The sequence below is a fragment of the Drosophila nasuta genome, chromosome 2R, assembly GCF_023558535.2.
Source record: "Drosophila nasuta strain 15112-1781.00 chromosome 2R, ASM2355853v1, whole genome shotgun sequence".
Lineage (NCBI taxonomy): Eukaryota > Metazoa > Arthropoda > Insecta > Diptera > Drosophilidae > Drosophila > Drosophila nasuta.
Window position 1 is genome coordinate 24,901,404 of NC_083456.1, and position 18,870 is coordinate 24,920,273.

Sequence of the window (18,870 nt, forward strand, 5' to 3'; positions counted from 1 at the left end):
ATGCTGGCAATTCTCGCACTTTTTTGCACTGGGTATCGCGTTTGCATTCACAAATCACAGACAATCAGAGTTGCTGCCAGTTGAGGAGAGAAACAAAGCGATGAGAAGAGGCGCGTAAAAAAAGAATCTTCAACACGCAACAGACACAAAAAACGCGACTCTGATGTGCCAGTTGCCTGCCGCGTCAGGATAACACACACACACACACTCACTTACACACACACAACGCACACACTCGAAAGTGTCGAGGTGTTGCTGTGTATTGTGGCTGTTGTATGCAAACAGCAACAGCAGCGCGAAAAAAAATTGACTGTTGGCCATGCCGCGTTGTGTTGTACATTTTTCTCGCTTCGTTCCTTCTTTTTTTTCGTTAGTCTCTTCTCAGCGGCTGCAATGCAATCAAGTGGACGATGCATTAAACGCGCGGGCGCAAAAAGCAAAAAAAAAACACAACTGCAGCGTGGTCCATGACGAGGCTGGCCTAAAAGGATTAAGGCGATCTGTGCGCAATCCGCGCAATTATCCTTTCATTGGATTGAGGGCTGCTCCTGTTGCCGCCCAGAGAAAGAGACACACACACAGAGAGAGAGAGGGAGAGGGAGATGGAGTGAACCGAGTCGTGGGCATTTGCCTGAAGCAATTAGTTGCATCACTCAACACTCGTTGGTTCTTTTTTTTTGCGTGTTGCCTGCTTTTTGGCCAGTTGACTTTTGGTTTTCCTACTGCTCCCCTTGCCACATTGTCTGGCGAAGCACTTGGCTTTTGTTGTGCGCTTTGTTTCACGCTGCGTATACGTAACGTACGTAGTACTCATATGGCAATCATTTTGATGAAGTTTTCGTCTCGTTTTTGTGTGTTGCAACTTGTTTTTAGATGAATCGTTGACGTAGGAAAGGGGAGTTGGTGTGTGTGTGTGTGTGTGTGTGCCTCTACGACGTGTCCATTTGAAGTGCACACTTAAGTGGCCCTAATTGGTTTCACACTTGCCCATCATCAAGTGGGTGCAGCCTCCTGTTCGCTTTTCGGTTTTGGGTAACTCTGTTTAGGTTGTGCTTCGCTCCGGCTGTCAAAAACAAGACTCCTGTTAAATGCCAGTCAACTAACCAAACTGCCGTCCGTCCGTCCGTCCGTCCGTCCTTCTGTCTGTATGTGTGTCGTGTTGCGAGTCGAGTCGAGTTGAGTCGACTCGAGTTGAGTTGCGTTGAGTCGTGTCTGTCTGTCTTTTTGTGGCTGCTGCAGCTTCATTCATTCACTGACGACGGCCCCATTTATGTCCGTGTCGAGTGTGCCAGACGAGCAGCCAGCAGCCAGCAACCAGTAGCCAACAACTACAGCAGCAACTCCTGGGCAGCAGCCACATTGCGGCAGGCGAAGGGTGCGGCAAAATTTAAATGTGCTCTCATGAAAAATAGTTTACTGCCACTTGTTGGAGTTTAAATTGAAATACCAGCTGGCTGTGTTGTTGTTGTTGTAGATATGTCATCATTTGCTCGTTTTTCGTACCATTTGCCGTTTAGTGGCATCGCTGTCTGGCTGCCCCATGTTGCCTGCCTGCCTGCCCCCATCTAAGCCAAAAACCCATTCATTGTAAATTCAACTAAATCCATGAATAAAATTTTGATGCCGTCTCTCCTTCTGTCTGGCTGGCAGCTCATCTGTTGTTGCCACGCTTCGTTTTATTGCGCATCGTTATTGCAGTTAACAATCGTCAACTTCTCTCCCACTCTCTCACTCTCTCACTCTCTCTCTCTCTCTGTCTATTTCGCCTGTTGCCGACTAAATTGAATTTGCGAATTCAATGAATGAATGAGCGCATGAATTGGTTTAGCTTTTGTTTAGTTATTTAGTCCTTGTTGTTTTTGTTTGTTTTCGGTGTTGCATACTTTCGGGCCGCCTGTTGCATGCAGCTTCACTTTTTCATGACCTCACACACACAGACACACATGCAACCGCCTGTTGCAGCTGCTCCTGCTGCGTTTCTATCTTTTATTTTTTTTTTTCCTCGTTGTTGTTGACCTTTGCTCTTTGGCAATTGTCTAGTTTTTCCCTGCTGCTCCTATTTTATTTTCTGTTGTTCTTGTTGTCTGTCGCATTCATTTTATTGCCACCGTATCGCGTAGTATCGCTGCAGTTTGGTGCTTTTCCACGGAAATTGCATTTCTCTGCATTTTACATTTCAATAAATTGTGCAAGCTGCTGCTGCTTCTGCTGTCTCTGCCTGCTTTTATTATGCTGCCAATTTTACCCGACTTTATTTATATGTATATTAAAAACTAGTTTTTATAGTCACCATTTTTTTCGCGCATCGAGTCTATGCAAAATATATTTGGTTGACTTTTTTATAGAGCCGTTAAATTGGGTGGCAAAAAATGGGGAAATGGGAATGGAAAATGGGAAATGCAATGATGATATTTAGATACGCTTGACTGTAAAGAAATATTACACAGCTGAGGTGTAAATAAATAAAATATCCGGCAACAAATTTTTCAGTTCAATCAACTGTATACACAGAGAGAGTGAGACTGAGTGAAATTGTGCAATAAAAGAATTTATTTAATTCTGATAATTCATTTTTATATGGCATTTTATATTTAGAAAAATAATTATAGTCTTTGCAGATTCATAATTTAATTTTGATTTATTTTACGTGATTCATTTTCCCTTGAAAATTGTGGCATTTGTTTTTTTGTAAGTCATGATTTAATTTTAATTTCATAATTCGATTAATTTTAGATGACTCATTTTTTCTATTGAGAAATTCAAGTAAAAATTTGAGCTTGTACAGAGTCATGATTTAATTTGATTTAAATATTCAAACAGTTGCACAATGCTGATGATGAAACTCGTGGGGTTTTTAGCATTATACAATTTTATAGTTATTTAATGCAACAACTATCACTTGGCAAATCAGATTAGATCAGATATATTTTCAACCGTTTTTTAAGAGAATTTTACTCCTACAGTTTGATAGCTTTTAAATGATTACCAAGAAATAACCAGTTAATTATAATGATAGAGTGAAAAATTATATATTATAAAAAACCTGTTAAAAATATATTAATGTATTTTTACGTATATTACAAATGTAGTTAATTTTTCTGTTGCCAAACTTTAAAGCGCATTTATAATTTAGTAAATTTTTTTAGACGGTTTTTCAAACACATATCTATATCAAGCGATTTCCAAGATATAACCAGCTATATATTAAACTATATACATATAGAAAACCTTTTAAATATATATTGGATACACTTTGAGTATGAAGAATATAGTATACTTTTTGATCATAGAACTTTTTAGCACTTTTTCTACATTTATAATTTAGTAAATTCTTTTCAAAGAGTTTACTTCCATTCACTCTATGACAATGTCCAGTTAGTCAGCATTCTAAGCACATATCTATCTCAAGCGATTACCAAGAAATAACCAGCTATATGCATACAAAATAATAATAGAGTGCAAAACTATAAGCAAGTCAAGTGGATTCCAATTTATCGTGCAATATGCCACTAACTATGACATTTTGATGGGATAACTGCTACTGCAGCGCGACGCTGAAGTATGTAGAACTTTTTTTTTTTTTTTTTTGTTGCTCTATTGGGGTAATTACCCATCAATCAGCAATCTCACACTTGTAATTAGTGCGAATAGTAGCGAATAGCGCAAAGTCCCTTTTTAGTCTCTAACGAGTTGGAATTAGTTAGAGCGAACATCAATTACTTGCTTGAGGGCAATTTCGGGCAATTTCCTTTATGTTTTTTTTTTGTGTTTTGTGTTTTCTGTGTGTTTGTTACTTCTCTCTAAACGAGTCGTGAAACCCACCAATTGCAGCACAGATACTTCAAGTGCTGAGCAAACATGCAATCAAATGCAATCGAACAACAACAACAACAGTGAGTGCTGTTCAAATATTTTTGGCCGAAAAACTCGGCTGGCCAACCAATCAAATTGCAAGCAGGCCCAAAAGTGCATGGCAAAGCGCATTAGAGCGAGACAACAAGACGACAGCTCTCGCACCCGAAACATACACATTTCGACAAAAACCGAGAGGGACTCCCACACCAACCAAAACACACACACAAACAACAGCAACAACAACAACGACGAGAGCGACTGCAACAACAACAACAACTACGTGAGTTGAGCCGATGCAAGACGAGTCGAAACGAGACGAAGCGAAGCGAAATGAAACGAAAAAGCGCCGAGCAAGGCAATCGAATTTATTTGCTGCTTCTAATTTTCCATATGCCTTTTGCCCCCTCCCTTCTCGCCATGTCTCGTCTCGCCTCGCGTCAAGCGATGACGACGACAATTTCTATGCCAAAGTGACACACAAAAACTGTTCTAAGCACACACACACAACTGCAACTAAGTATGTGAGTGTGTGTATTGATGTTGTCAGTATGTAAATTGCCAGGTTTTGCTTCTTTTTTTTCGTTTTTTTTTGGGGTAGGTTGCGTTTTAGTTTTGCAAAAAAAGGGTTGCTTATGAGCGCAGGATCGAGCAGAGGGGGAAGGGCAAGAAGGTGACAAGCAGAGGCCCATTTAGTGACAGCATTGGATGCATCCCAGTGTGTGTGTGTGTGAGTGTGTGTGCGAGTGCTGCGTATGTCCTTGCATTTTGTGCAATTCATTTACATTTCAACACTGCCACCGCCTTGCAATGCATTGCATTGCAATGCAAGTGGTGGACAATTTGGCCGAAAGCGTTTCACTAACTCCACACACAAACACAGAGTCGAGCACATTGACAGCGAGTTGCCCCCAAACGACGGCAGCCAGTCGCATGTCCTTTTCATTGCACACACAACATTTAACAAGCCCCTTAAAAAAAACGAGCGAAACGCACAGGCGACTAGCAAGTTGCAAACTTGCAACGCGCGTTCACAGTTCACAGTTTAGAGTTTTCACTTGCCCGTTTTCATTGCATTCTGTATTCGCTTTTCAACCACTTTACTTTTTTAGTGAAACTCATTTCTTTTGCTTCACTTTTGGCTTTTGAAACTTGGCTTTTCCTTTTGGCTTTTTTCGTTTTTGGCTTGCCGTTTTTTTTTGCTCGCTAACCGATTTGCCAGGATATGTGACGCCAACTGCAACAGTAAACAGCGAACAACAAGGACTAAAAAGCAACAAAGTTGTCCTTTAACTAACTAACTGCCGCCTGCGTTTTGCCACCGCCTTCATCTCTGGCTCTGCTTCGGCCTCTGCTTGAATCCACCCGCTCAGGCACGTTGCAAGTACGTTGACATTCGACATAACTCAAAATGCTATGCAAAATGCAATGGCGTGTGTTGGCCCAACAACAACAACGACAACAAGTGAAACAACAACGACAACAGCAACCACAACACATTTTTAGCAGCGCACTTTTCGTTTATTTTTAGCTTAATTTTTTGGGGGCTGCTCCAGTTAACTAATATAGCACAGTGTTTGTATAGCTACCTTCAAAGCAAAAGCTTAGGAATTTGCATGAGAGCTAAAGCATTCTAGAGATGTGGAACTTGATTTATAATGCGTGACTAGCTTAGATTCTAAATTCAAACTTGGGCTTCTTGTAGCTAGCAAAATAACTACATTTAATAATGAATTTGTACATACCACAAAAAACAAAAGCTTTACTGAATTTAGCTTTTTATATTGTATGTTAAACTTTGTATTTAAGCACACAAAAAGCGAAACGAATTTATTCATTCTATTTTTATATTCAACTCTTCTTATTTAGTGTCTTTCATTACAAGTTAATAATGAGAAACAAGTAGTTCAATTCAGACATCTACAATGATTTCTTGGCTCTAAATGAATTTTCATTTGAATATATTTTTAAATGAATTATTCAACATTTAATTTAAGCATACAAATAAGCAATATATTTATTTTAATATCGTTCAATTTAGTTGCTTTTATTGGAACTTATAATACTGAAACATTAGTCATTAAAGTCACCTTGCTAGAATGATTTCTTGTTCTTTGCGTAATTTATATATACAATGTCAGTGTATTTCAACTCATTTATAATTAAACTTTATTGCAGAACTGCAAAGACTGAGCATCATCTACTAGATTGAACATTATAAAGAATTTAAAAAAACTGTTGCATACTTTGAGGCTTAATAAATTTGATAGAGAAGAACAGAATTTCAACATTAAGTAATGTTAAATATTAATCAAACAATGTAGATCACACCTAGTTTCCACAATTCTCTAAAGACATTCGCACGTGGCATTCCACAAAACCCACAAAAATGTGCATATATAGATATTAGTGTAATAATAATATTACTCATACGTTTTTAGTCGCATTCGCAGTCACCTTTTGACATTTGATTATGGCACGCACTCTACATGCTACGCCATGTGTGTGTATGTGTGTTGGCAAACCGAAAAGCAAAACTAACAAACTGGCACAAAAATAATGTGAAGAATGAAAAGGAAATCAACGAAAAGCCAAAACCAAAAGCAAAACAACACAACCGAGAACGTAGAACGTAGAACGTTAAAGGCCGTAAAAAAATGTCAAGTTGTCGTTGTCGACATGTCAGCGTGGCTAAAAAAGTTGACGTCGTTGCCCTCCCCAGTCTACTTGAAATTGTAGGGGAAGGGAGAGGGCAGGGAAACGGTTGCACGTTGGCACGTTGCATGCCGCAAGAAGAATAATGCAAATGGCAGCAACAAGAGCCATTTTGTATCGATGGCAATACATAATGTATATCATTACTGAAATTTGCTTATGTAACGCGCGTAAATGACACGAGTGCCCCTTCTCCCAATACACCCCCCCCTGCTGTCCCACCCCCTTATGCATGCACGGCACCTCCTACGAAATTAAAGGATGAGCATTAAAATTGCAACAAAAAAATCGAAAAAAAACAGAGAGAGAAAAATAAACGAAAAAAAAGGAAATAAAAACAAAAAATTGTCTGTGTATGACTTTTATATATACACGCAAAGGTAGCGCCTACATACACATTTAAATTACCTATACATAAGGGATTATCTGGCAAAGATACACACACGCACACACATATGAGTATGGGCCATATATATATATATGTATATATACTTGGTAATGTGTACATTAATCGATAATTGCATTTTTTTTCGTGCATTTCTTTTGCCACTTTTCATGGGTTGGTTCAGGTTGTCTCTCATGGCACATGGCACATGGCATTTCCATGTGCGTGTGTCTCTCAACATGTGTGTGAGTGTGTGTGTGTGTGTTGTTGTTGCTCTGCTTTTTTCCTTTTTTTTTGTTGTTGTTGTTTTTTTAAATGAGTTTGCGTGTTTAATTGGTTTTTTTTTCTTTTTTGATTCGTGTTGGGTTTCATCCCTCGCAGCTTAACCAAAACTTCATATTAATCATACGGCAGCGATTTAAAGCAGCGAAGCCATTTAATATGCACATCTAACACTTTGATTAAACGCACTTTCATTTTTGCTTTGATTCGCTGTTAGTTTTAGGGCGGCCACAAAAGCCACACACATAGCAAGCCACCAACAAACAAACACAGCGGACAGACGGACAGACAGAGTGAAAGACCGAGAAGAGCAGGAGCAGACAACTAGACTGACACACGACACACTAGAAGGGGCAGAAACCCAGCTGACATGTCGCCTTGAATGCATGCAAAGAGAGAGTGTGTTTGTGTGTGTGCTCTCCTCTATGTGTCTATCTGTCTGTGTCTTGATGGTGTGTGCATATTCATATGCATAGCTGTACGTAGACCTCTATCGACAGCAGCAAGCGCCAAGAATGAGAATGCGAATGAGGAAGAAGAAAAAAAAATACACGAAGTGAAAATTCTATTTAGCATACATTCAGGCGTTCGCTTGGCATAATGTAAACGCTACTCTGCAGAGCTCTGGCAAGCTGGCTGGCGACGCATTGAAATCCCACCTTGCGGCCGTCGTCATCATACGCAATGTGTGTCGCTTAACCACACACACACACGAACACACGCACACACACACTAACACACACCTCCGGCAGACATTTTGTGCGTGCGTTGCGTTGCGTACGCCGCATTGTATGCAACCGCCGAGCAACAACCCTCGGAATTTCGTGCTTGTATGCGTAACTTGCTTTTTTTTTCTCTACTTTTCGCAGCCCAAATGCAGGTGTGCAACGCCTGTGTGTGTGTTGGTGTGTTGGCTGCACTTAAAAGTTTGAGTTTCGTAAGTCCCGCGCGTGCATTCACCTCTTCTGTGTGTGTGTGTTGGTTTTTTTTCGCCTTTTTTGGTGCGTGCGACGTCAACGGTAACTGCAACAGCAACAGCAACAGCAACTGCAACAGCAGCAACCCCTGCAGCAATAGCAACAACGACAACAACGATGACGACCCTGTTTATTTGAGCGCCTCAAAAAACGCAATGGGCAAACGCAAGGCAAAACCGACAGCGACAGCAGAAGAAAAAAAAAACTGCAGTTGCAATGCAATTTTAACGCTAAATAAAAAGTTTGAACATGCCGCTCTACTTATGCGCCGGAATGAGCAGCAGTTGCTGTTGCTGTTGTTGTTGTTGCTGTTGCTGTGGCGCCTTTTGCCCCACTTGAGGTTGCCAAGCCCAGCTTAGCTTCGCTTGGCCAAGGCACACGCACTGCACGCACTTTTGCGTAATCAGGACGCCAACTTGCTTGGGGGCTTGGCGGCTTGGAGGGGAGCGAAAAGAAATATCAAAAAACAAAATTTTTAGCACAACTTCCGGTTCAACTAAAAACAACAGCGAGCAAGTTGCGCTGCAAAACAAAATTACATATTTTGTAAATTGAAATGCGTACAAAATGCTACAAAATGTGCGGCCGAAATTGCAGTGCAGCCAGCTCCTCTCACTCTTTTCGTCCATTCTCCCTCTCCGTCTCCCTCTTCCTTTCTCTGTTATGCACACTCCTTCTCTTAAACTTGCAGGCACCAATATTTAATTCGCATTTCGTGTGAGTTGACGCGTAACCTTTTACCGTATACTCGGTAAGCACAAAAGTTTTCGCTTTTAAGGCACGCATGCCCGACAACTGGAGTGGCCTTCTCCTCCACGTGTGTGTGTGGCAGTGTGTGTGTGGCAGGGCCTATGCATTTTGCATTAAATTGCATAACTTTTGTGGCAATTAGACGACGGTGCAAGGATATGTGTGTGTGTGTGTGTGTGTGCAAGGAAATGCAGTTGCAGTTGCAGTTGCAGTTCTCTCTCCTATGCAAACAACGCAAATGCAAATCTATCAATTTAAAAAAGGAAAAAAGAACGCCCGCTGCTCGACTACGTATACGTAATAATACGCATACGCAGACGCGCCAGACTGTAATTTCAGATATTATATGTATTGCCTGTATTTCTTTTGAGACATTTCACATTCTGTTCTTCACATTTCAATTAAGTAATTTAAGTCTGTAGAAATTCCCAAGCTTATACCAAATTAAAATAGCAAAAAAGGTGGCAACAAAAAAAAATCATAGAAAAAATGAAATCAAATGGAAATCATTTAAATGCTACCAACGAACGGCGAAAAATTATACGTCCATTAGTCCAAAGCTAATAGTCGATTCGAGTGTACGACTTATGCATATTTCATGGCTCATGGCTCAAGTGCTGCCTTGTGCCCTCCCATCATGTATTTTCCATATTCAACTGCAATGCAATTTTCTAAACTTTTGCATTTCGTTTCGTTTTGTTTGTTTGTTTGTTTGTTGTAGGCTTAGAACGTGTCGCTGAGGAATTCATGGGTCGCAGGAAATGGAAACATTATCAAGATCAACTGACGCGCAACCAATTGAATATTGCAGAGCAACAGCCCATATCAATAATAGAAGCAGAAGCAGAAGCAGAAGCAGAAGCCGACGAGAGCAACAACTGCAAACCACTGAACCACCGTTTCGAGCAGCCCAACGGCCAACATTTCCACAACAACAACGGCGCACTGCAATTTGAAAGAGATTTTGGTAAGTTAACGAGGCTAAATTGCCATTCAATCAAATCAAGAAAGGAACAAACTAATCACAATTAATCAAAATTAGCCAAGTCAAGAAAAAGTTAATCGAAGTGTATTTATCAATTTATATACATATATATATTTGTATATAAGTGATGGTAAATATGTTTTTGATAGCTGCTGATAAGATTTCTAAGTGCACTTAAGCAACTCTTCAATTTTGAGAAAATTGTCATTTAATTATGTCAAGAATGGAATAAACTTTTCACACCAACTCTAAAACCAGATAATCGACGTATCTTTTAATTAAATGTTGATCAATATTATTTTAAATTAAGTCAAGAAAAGAACAAACTAATCACGAAATTAGCCAAGACAAGATCTTTATCTTTGATATATAAATAATGATATTTGATTTATATTTGATATTTATCAGCTGCTAATGAGCTTTTTAAGTGCACTTCAGCAACTCTAATATTTTGATACAATTGTCATTTAACCAAGTCAAGAATAGAACAAAATAATCACAAAATTAGCCAATACAAGGACCAGCTAATCAGAGTAAGTGAAGATGAATAATCTTCAATATATAATAAATAAACGATGATAAATATATTTTTGATATTTACTACCTGGCGATAAGCTTTTTATTTTCTGTAAAGCAACTCTTAAATTTTAAGAAATTCATCAATTATATTAAGAAAAGGACAAACTAATGACAGACTTAGTCAAGACAAGAACCAGATAATCGAAGTATATTTGTTCTTTAATATATGCATATATAAATGATAAATATATTTTCGATTTTTACTAGCTAGTTATGTGCTTTCTATTTGAACTTAAGCAGCCCTTAAATTGTGATCAATATTGCTTTAAAATTAAGTCAAGAAAAGAACAAACAAATAATAAAATTAGCCAAGACAAGAACCATTGAATCGAAGTATATTTATATCATATAATATAATATGTTTCTGTATAATGATAATATCCTTGATATTTATGAACTGGTAATGAGATTTCTAAGTGCACCTAATTAACTCTTGAAATTAGAAAAAATTAACAATAAATGAAGGCAAACTAATCACCAAACCAGACAAGAACCAACTAATCGAAGTATATTTCTGTTCTATAGACAACAACCATACATCACAAGATAACGACTCAAGTGCAACATCACGTAGCTCAGGCTCACCATCACCACCGCCAGAAGAACCCAACGATTGGACACCGTCTGATAAGTGCAATTTCTGTGTTAACGGTCGCTTGCTAACGGTGAACACCAAAGGCGAATTGGTGGCCGAAACAACGGCAAACAACGTGTCCACCGCCATCAGCAACAGCAACAGCAACAACAACAACATCATCTACAACAACGGCACAGCTGCAGTGCAGCAGGTAAGCTAAAAAGCGAAATATGATATTAATATATAAAAACGTATACTTAATGCATGTTTTCCCTTTTTTTTTTGTTGTACTTTAGCAGCACGACAGCGACAGCAATTCGAGCGCATCGCTGCACAACAACAATAAGAACACTATTAAGCATAGAGTAAACAATAACAACAACAACAACAACTACAACAGCAGCGCCACAACAACAGCAATTGGAACAGCGCCAGCTTCGAAAGAACTTTACAAGCTGCTGAGCCAGAATTTAGCCAAAATGACATCGATGGAATCAATGGCCGCCAAACTGGCACAATTCACCGTTCAGTTTGCCGACTTTAATTTGATCAGCACACTGGCCAATCAACAACAACAGCAACAACAACAACAGCAGCAGCAACAGCAACAGCTTGCTAATTTGGTAACACCAACTACCTCAGATGCATCGGCAGCGGCCGCAAGTCCCACACTCAAAGATACACCGAGTCCCAGTGCAGATGCCCCATTGGATCTAAGCAGCAAACCATCGCCAAATTCATCCATTAGCGGCGACATAAAGCCAGTCAGGTGAGTCGTTGTTGCACCCTCTCAAGTATATACACTATAATTATATACATATACATACGATAAATATATTGCATGTGTATATCAACTGCATGTGCCATAAATGCAACCACAAAAAAATGAAAGAAAGAGAGAGCTGCATACCAATGCAATACATAAAAATATACAACAACAAAAAAAATACATAACACAAAGTGTGTTAATTGCTGTTGCTGCACTTCGAATGCTCTACACACAATAGTGTTTAACCACAACAAATTGGGTGGAATTAATTTAACAGATTTAATAGTGATTAATGTGCAAAATATATCTTTGATGTTTGCTAGCGGCTGTTAAGTTTTCTAATGAAACTTAAACAAGTCTTACTAACTTGCTAGAAATTAACAGTTTAGTTTAAGAATTTCTTAGTTTATATAAAAATATTTGACATTTCATCATGAGAGTGTTTTGTTAGATGATAAATTATGAGGGTAATGAAATTTTTAAGGACAATTCAGTTTATGAATTTCTTATTTTATAACACACAATATTTAACAGCTCAGTTAAAAAATTCTTGTTTTATAAGACACAATATTTGACAGTTTATTTTGAGAATTCCTTGCTTTATTATAAATCGAAAAACAATTAAATTAAAGGGATAAAGAAATTCCTATTGGCAGTTCTATATGAGAACCTCTTCTGTGATGGGATTCAATATTTGACAGTTCAGTTTAAGAATTTGTTGTTTAATAAGATCAATATTTCTGATGAAGACTTATATGAAGAAACTTTGCATGCAATCATACAAATTTCTCTAAATTTAAAATTTTATTAAGATCTTTTTTCCTATTCCTAAACTGATCTATGTAACGAAGTACATACTTCAGTTTTATTTAAAAAATATGTCAGATTATTAAATGAAATATCTTTTAAATACTTACTTATTCTTTCAATAGAATGTCTTATGACAATAATAATAAAATAAACATCCGCTTAAGCCAGTTAGAGAATTCAAAATCAAACTTATCAAAGCTGAAATGGAATATTCATGAAACTTAGTCCAACTTTTGAGTACACGTGCACCTAGCTAGCCAAAGTGCATTATCTATTTGCTATGCCCGAAAATGTAACTACAAAAAAATACAAAAAAAAGTACGAAATACGTTAAAAAAAGGAAAGAAACGAAAAAATGATGTTGTGTGAGCAGACAATACATGAGATAATTGCACTTTGGGCAGTGGCCCGCCTCTGACACTGCATTTATTGTAGCATACTTAACAGGGCCATGAGAGGGAAGCATAGAAGAGGAAGAAGAGGAGGGACAGAGGAGCAGGGACATAGACTGGCACTGAGACTGAGACTGGGTTGGCACTCGGGAAGCTTTATTGTTGTGAGCCTATGTAAAAATCGTGCAATTACACATACTATAATCATGTGTGAGTATTTCACTGTGTGTGTGTGTGTGTGTGTACATACGTATGTGTGTGTAAGTATGTGTGAAGCGCCTGCTCAGCGCAAGTGCCTTTGTGTCTCGCTCGACGTGAGTATGTGTGTGTGTGGTTTGAGTGCGGTTTATGAAACGATGCCGAAAATTACACATACGCCCCATAGCACGCAGCCAGCGTGCGCTGCGTTGGCCACGCTTAATTACTGCCAAAAAGGTGGAGTAGCGGGCGGCATTGCAACAACTGCATAAATTTGCATCAAATTTGAGCAGCCAAAAAAGGAAAAAAGGAAAAAAGAAAACGAGAGAGAAAAGAATACACAATTTATGTATTTCATGTGCTGTGTGCGCTGCTGCATCTTAACTCCCTCGGTTTTTTTGTTGCCAGCTATTTTTTTAATTACTCTAAAATGTTCAGCCGCACCTAGCCTATTATTTATGTTATTTTCCTTCTTTTTTATGCCATATATGTGTGTGTGCACTTCAGACGACAGCGAGAGACAAGCGTCGACAACGTGTGCATAATTTTCCAGCACTTCCACAATTTTCGTCATTACTTTTTTCGGTTGTATTTTACCATTTTTTTTTTTTTTTGTGGCTGCGGCTGCCACTTGAGCCGCAAACACAAGTCCTTGTCTATTGTCTAAAGCACGACCAAGTGTTTGTTAGCAGCCCAGGGGATGCCACAACGCCGTCAACGTGCACCTATTTTAATTGTTCTTCAACCAACAGGCAACAAAAAAAAAATAGAAACGAAACGAAATGAAACGACACGAAAAATGGTGACAGGATGGCACAGGATGCGGTGTTGGTGTGGGTGTTGGTAGGTGACAGGATACAGGTTACAGGAACTGCAGCAAAGTTAACAGATCGACAAGTGTTCAATGTCCAGTCACAAAACACACACACACACAATACGTATACGCCACGTAGTGCGGCATAGAATGAAGCTATATAAAACGCTTGCGTCCCTAGTCCCTATATCTTTTGCTCCCCTTTTTCTTCCTCTGTATCTCTCCCTCTCTCTTTCTATCGCTCTCTCTCGCTCTCTCTATCTATCTCTCGCTGCGTCTCTTTTGCTTCCCCCTCAGACTTCAGCCAAACACTTGAAATACAAAAGCTACTGACGCTGCAATTTTTGGCTTTTTTCGAGCGTTTATTATTACGGATTTTTTTATACACTTTTTGCTGCTGTCCGCTGCCCCCGCTGCTGCCCCGCTGCAGCTACAGCTGCTGCTGCTGTTGATGATGAGGCGGCGACGTTGCCACTCCAAGTCAAGCGTCGAGATGTCGTCGCTGAGCTGCTGCTGCAACGTTGCTGTCGACGTTGTCGTCGGCGCAGCAGACAGAAAATGAGTGCATCATATCGATCGCTTTTTTTTCCCCGTTGCGTTTTACATTTTTACTTTTTTTTTGGTCTTTCTTCTTGCTACTTTTTTCTATGCAATGCGCCGAAAGGGCTGAGAGGCGGGGCGGGTGTTTGTCGCTCTGTGTGTATATATGTATTCATTATTTTTCGTTTACGAAAAATTCTCTGCACACACACACACACACACACACACCGACACACCGAAAAAAAAGATTGTGAACGTAATAACTGGCATAGACTGATGGCGTTGGCGTCGACTGCGACTGCGACTGCGACGTCGGCAGCAGCGTCGCTTTCCCCCATTTGGCCCCAAAAAAAAAGTATATATATAAAAAAAAGAACGAAATAAAAAAGCTTAATGCGTGCACTTGCCATTGTTATTGTTGTCGTTGTTGTTGCTGCAGGCCAGCAGCAATTTTTTAACTGTTTTTGTGAGTGTGTGTGTGTGTGTTTGTGTGTGTTGCACGCTCCGCTTATATTTTTGCCATATTTTTGTCATTTCAATGACCGTTGGGCGGCCACGTTTGGGGTCTGGCCTGGTTGCCCGCCTCCCTTCCCTCCCTCCCCTGCTCAACGAGCAGCCTGATTGCCGTTATATGGCGTCACACACACACACACATATACACGTATATATTGTATATGCGTGCGTGAATGAAATGTCGCTTAAATGAGCGAGATAGAAAAATGAAGAAAAAAACTCGGTGCTGCATACAAAAAAGCAACTGCAGCAGCAGCTGCAACGCTGCTGGCGGCAAACGCTGACGTCGACTGCGACGTCGACTGCGCTGGCCGTAAAAAATGAGTGCATATCTTCCGAAAAAATGCAACTGCATATATGCAAGTGCATGTGCATGTGCGAGTGTGTGTGAGTGTGTGTGTGTGTGGGGTGGTTGTGTGTGCTGCGCACGCATCAAGTGTAGGTTTGGGAGCATGTTGCAAGCGATGGGGGAGGAGTGGTTGGGGAGGGGCAAATGTGGCTTGGGGGCGCCTGCATTGGCAACAAAAACAAACATGCAATTGCATTCATACACAAATAAAAAACACACACACACTCACACACACACAGACTTAATGCATTTTTTAACAAAATTGCATTCGACGTCGTCACAAACACACACACACACTCATACACACACGCACTCACCCTACGACGAACTGAATCTTGGAACGGGACATTGTATGCTGTTGCCACACACACACACACACACACACACAGTCCTGCCACACGCCACCCAACTCTCAACTCGTCATCTGACGTTGCAGCAACTGCAGCAATTGCAGCCGCATCCCGGACAACTGACAAATTTAGCGGCCACGCTGCACGCAATTGAAAGAAAAATGCAACAGAATAGTCAAAGAATTGCATTAATTGTAAAGTAGATGATACAAACAGAGTGGAAAATAGAGGTAGCAATAACAAAACAGGAGGTAAGAGATAGAAGAATAGAGATGAAGCAGACCTGAAGCTGGCTGTGCTTAAGGATCAGTAATAATCATCTTGCAAATGCATTTTTTGTTCATCTACTTCCTCTTTCTACAAAAGTAGAGAGGAAGTAGATCAACAACAAATTCATCTGCAAGGAGAAATTACTGATCCTTGAATAGATCAACATCAAATTAATTGAAATGAAGATAACACTGATCCTTGAACACAGCCAACTTCAGGCTTAACTTTAGCTGAGAGTTTTCAAGTGGCAAGAATTAATAGAAATATAAAAGTTGAAGGCAAACCAATAAGAATAGAAAAGAAGAGATAAAAATGTTTAAAATTGATATAATATAAAGATCAAAGTTTATGTTACATAGTCATAGCTAATTTTATTTGGGAATACTTTTACTATATACAACATACCTGATATAATTTTTATAATGATTATTTGTAAAATAAAAATTTGTATACACAAATTTATGTGAAGATTGAAGTTCACAAGGACATAACTCATAGAAATGTGTAATGTATATATGTATTTTACAAATTTTGAACACAATTGCAAAAGTTTCCTGCAGTTGGTTATCCGTTTATTAATTGTCAAATTCCCAATTAACAACAGCAGTATGTATGTATTTCCTATAAATATAATGGGCAAAGGCCGATCTTCGACGGCAACACTCGAAGTAATAATGCATTACGATAGCATAAAATGTTTACTTTATCAAATAGAGGGATTATAACTAGTAATCAATTTGATGTGCATTCTATAAAGCGGCTCTGCAATTTATCATTTCAATTAATTTAAAGCAACACTTTAAGATAAACGCTATGCAATGTTAATTGATATATTTTCATTTTATTACCCAATTTCCTTTTCGATGCGAAATACTACTTACTTTTCGATACACTTTTGTCAATAGCTTAAATGTGACAGCGCCATAAAAAAAAAGCTAGAGAATAGAAAACAGGTATCAGAAAGTCTTAATTGATGCTATTTTTTTTAGTTTACAGTACGTTAACAACCTTTTAACGAGCAAAATTTGTATACGAACAGTTCAATCGGTCGTTCTTGGAATCTTTGCGCAAGAGAGAAAAAAACATATTTTGTGATCGCACAAATAATCAACAGTTATTTACGAGCTATGTTCAAAAGTCATTTAGTCCAAAATGTATAAATTAAAGAAATTTCTACTTAAATATCTAATTTATTTCATACTCTTATCACAAGATACTTAAAAGTAAAGCACTTTAACCTGCCTATAGAGCATCTGTGAGTGAAACAAACCTGCATCAGCCGCAGATTAAAAAAGTATTTCACTATTTGTATCGTGCATTGCAATAAGGTTGACACCCAAAATGTAATTATATGTGTGCTCAATGGCAATCCGCCTCCGCCCACGTTAAACCCCAAAAATTATTGCCGACGCATTCGGTTGCATGCCGCAATGTGTGTGGCAGGAGGTGTGTTATGCATCGATGTGCGAATGTATGCATGTATGTACGTGTGTGTGTGTTGCAGGCAAACAAAAGGTGTGGGATGAACCGACAAAAATGCGATATGCACATAAAAATGTCAGCAGCAACAGCAACAGCAACAACAACAACAGCAACGGCAGTGAGTTGCAGCAGTTGCCGTTGCAATTGCAACAAGCGTCAAAATTACAAGAGCAGCAACAGCAACAACGAAAATGCAACACAAATAAAAAATCAACCCTTTTTTTACTGCTGTTGCTGCTGCAGTTGCCGTTGCTGCCACAAATTAAAACAAAATGTCAGAAAAACGAAAAAGGCAAAAAAAACACACACGAGAGAACGCCATTAACAAAAAAAAAAGGAATGTACACAAAAAAAAGAACGAATTGCAACGCAAATGAATCCTCGGCAACATGCGTGCAACAACAAGAGCAACAACAACAAGCGAGTGCATGCTGCCGGCAGCGCTGCGCTGCGCAGTCGACGCTGGCAGCGAGTGTTGTTGCAGCCACGTCAAATTGCAATTGAAGTGCAGCCAAAAGGTAAACGACACCAACGAAAATCAAAACGACATTGAAATGACATTTTTCATTTATATTTTTTTGTTTTTTCTTACTGTGGCTGCTGTTGCCCCATCAGGTGGCGTAATTATGAGCATTTTACTTTTTTATGCAGCCCGAAAAAACTGTCGCCGTTAATGATAGGAGCGCCGTCCAGTTTGAAGTTTCGGTCAGCAGTTTTTCGCTCGCTGCTGTTTCTGCAACCAGTCATTGCCACTTGCCACCTGCTGTTGCAGCAGCAGCTTTGCTTGTTGTTGTCTGCGCAATTTTCAGACATTTTCCAGACGCGCGCGAGCCCTAAAAAATGTGAAAAAACCAAAAACAAAAACAACGACAACTTTTCAGTCAACTTTTCGCTGGGCGGCTTTTGCCCCACAGCGCGAGGGCAAGAAGCTGTGCGTTTCCGTTGCCGCTGCCGTTGCTGTTGCATCCCCTTCTGCTGCTGCTGCTGCTGCTGTTGCTGCTGCTGCCTGGCGACAGCCAGTGCAATGTACTGCAGCTAGCTTGAGCCTGAGTGCCCACCCACTGTGTGTTGCCAAAAGGGTCTTGGTCTCAACTCGTCTCGCGTCTCGCTTCGCGTTGCGTCGCCACTCGTCGCGTCGCGTCGCGTCTCGTCTGGTGGCGTCTCCCTGCTGGCTGCGCATAAAGAAAAGAAAAATTTCGTATGGCTTTCACTGATGTTGCTGCCGTCGTCGTCGTCGCTGTTGTTGTTGTTGTTTGCTTTACACAAAAGTTGCCTTTTGAA

At 39.6% G+C, this 18,870-nt stretch overlaps 1 protein-coding gene across 5 annotated transcripts in view; it reads left to right on the forward strand.

Moving 5' to 3' along the window:
- Positions 1-18,870, forward strand: part of LOC132787064 (putative uncharacterized protein DDB_G0277255) — a 66,127-nt gene that overhangs the window by 36,753 nt on the left and 10,504 nt on the right. For 4 of the 5 annotated variants that reach the window (XM_060793944.1, XM_060793946.1, XM_060793948.1 and 1 more), the window contains 3 exons: positions 9,683-9,928; positions 11,051-11,313; positions 11,399-11,871. In XM_060793944.1, the coding sequence (XP_060649927.1) occupies positions 9,683-9,928; positions 11,051-11,313; positions 11,399-11,871 (982 nt within the window). The remainder of the gene's footprint in view (positions 1-9,682; positions 9,929-11,050; positions 11,314-11,398; positions 11,872-18,870) is intronic. The other variant, XM_060793945.1, reaches the window with a different exon arrangement.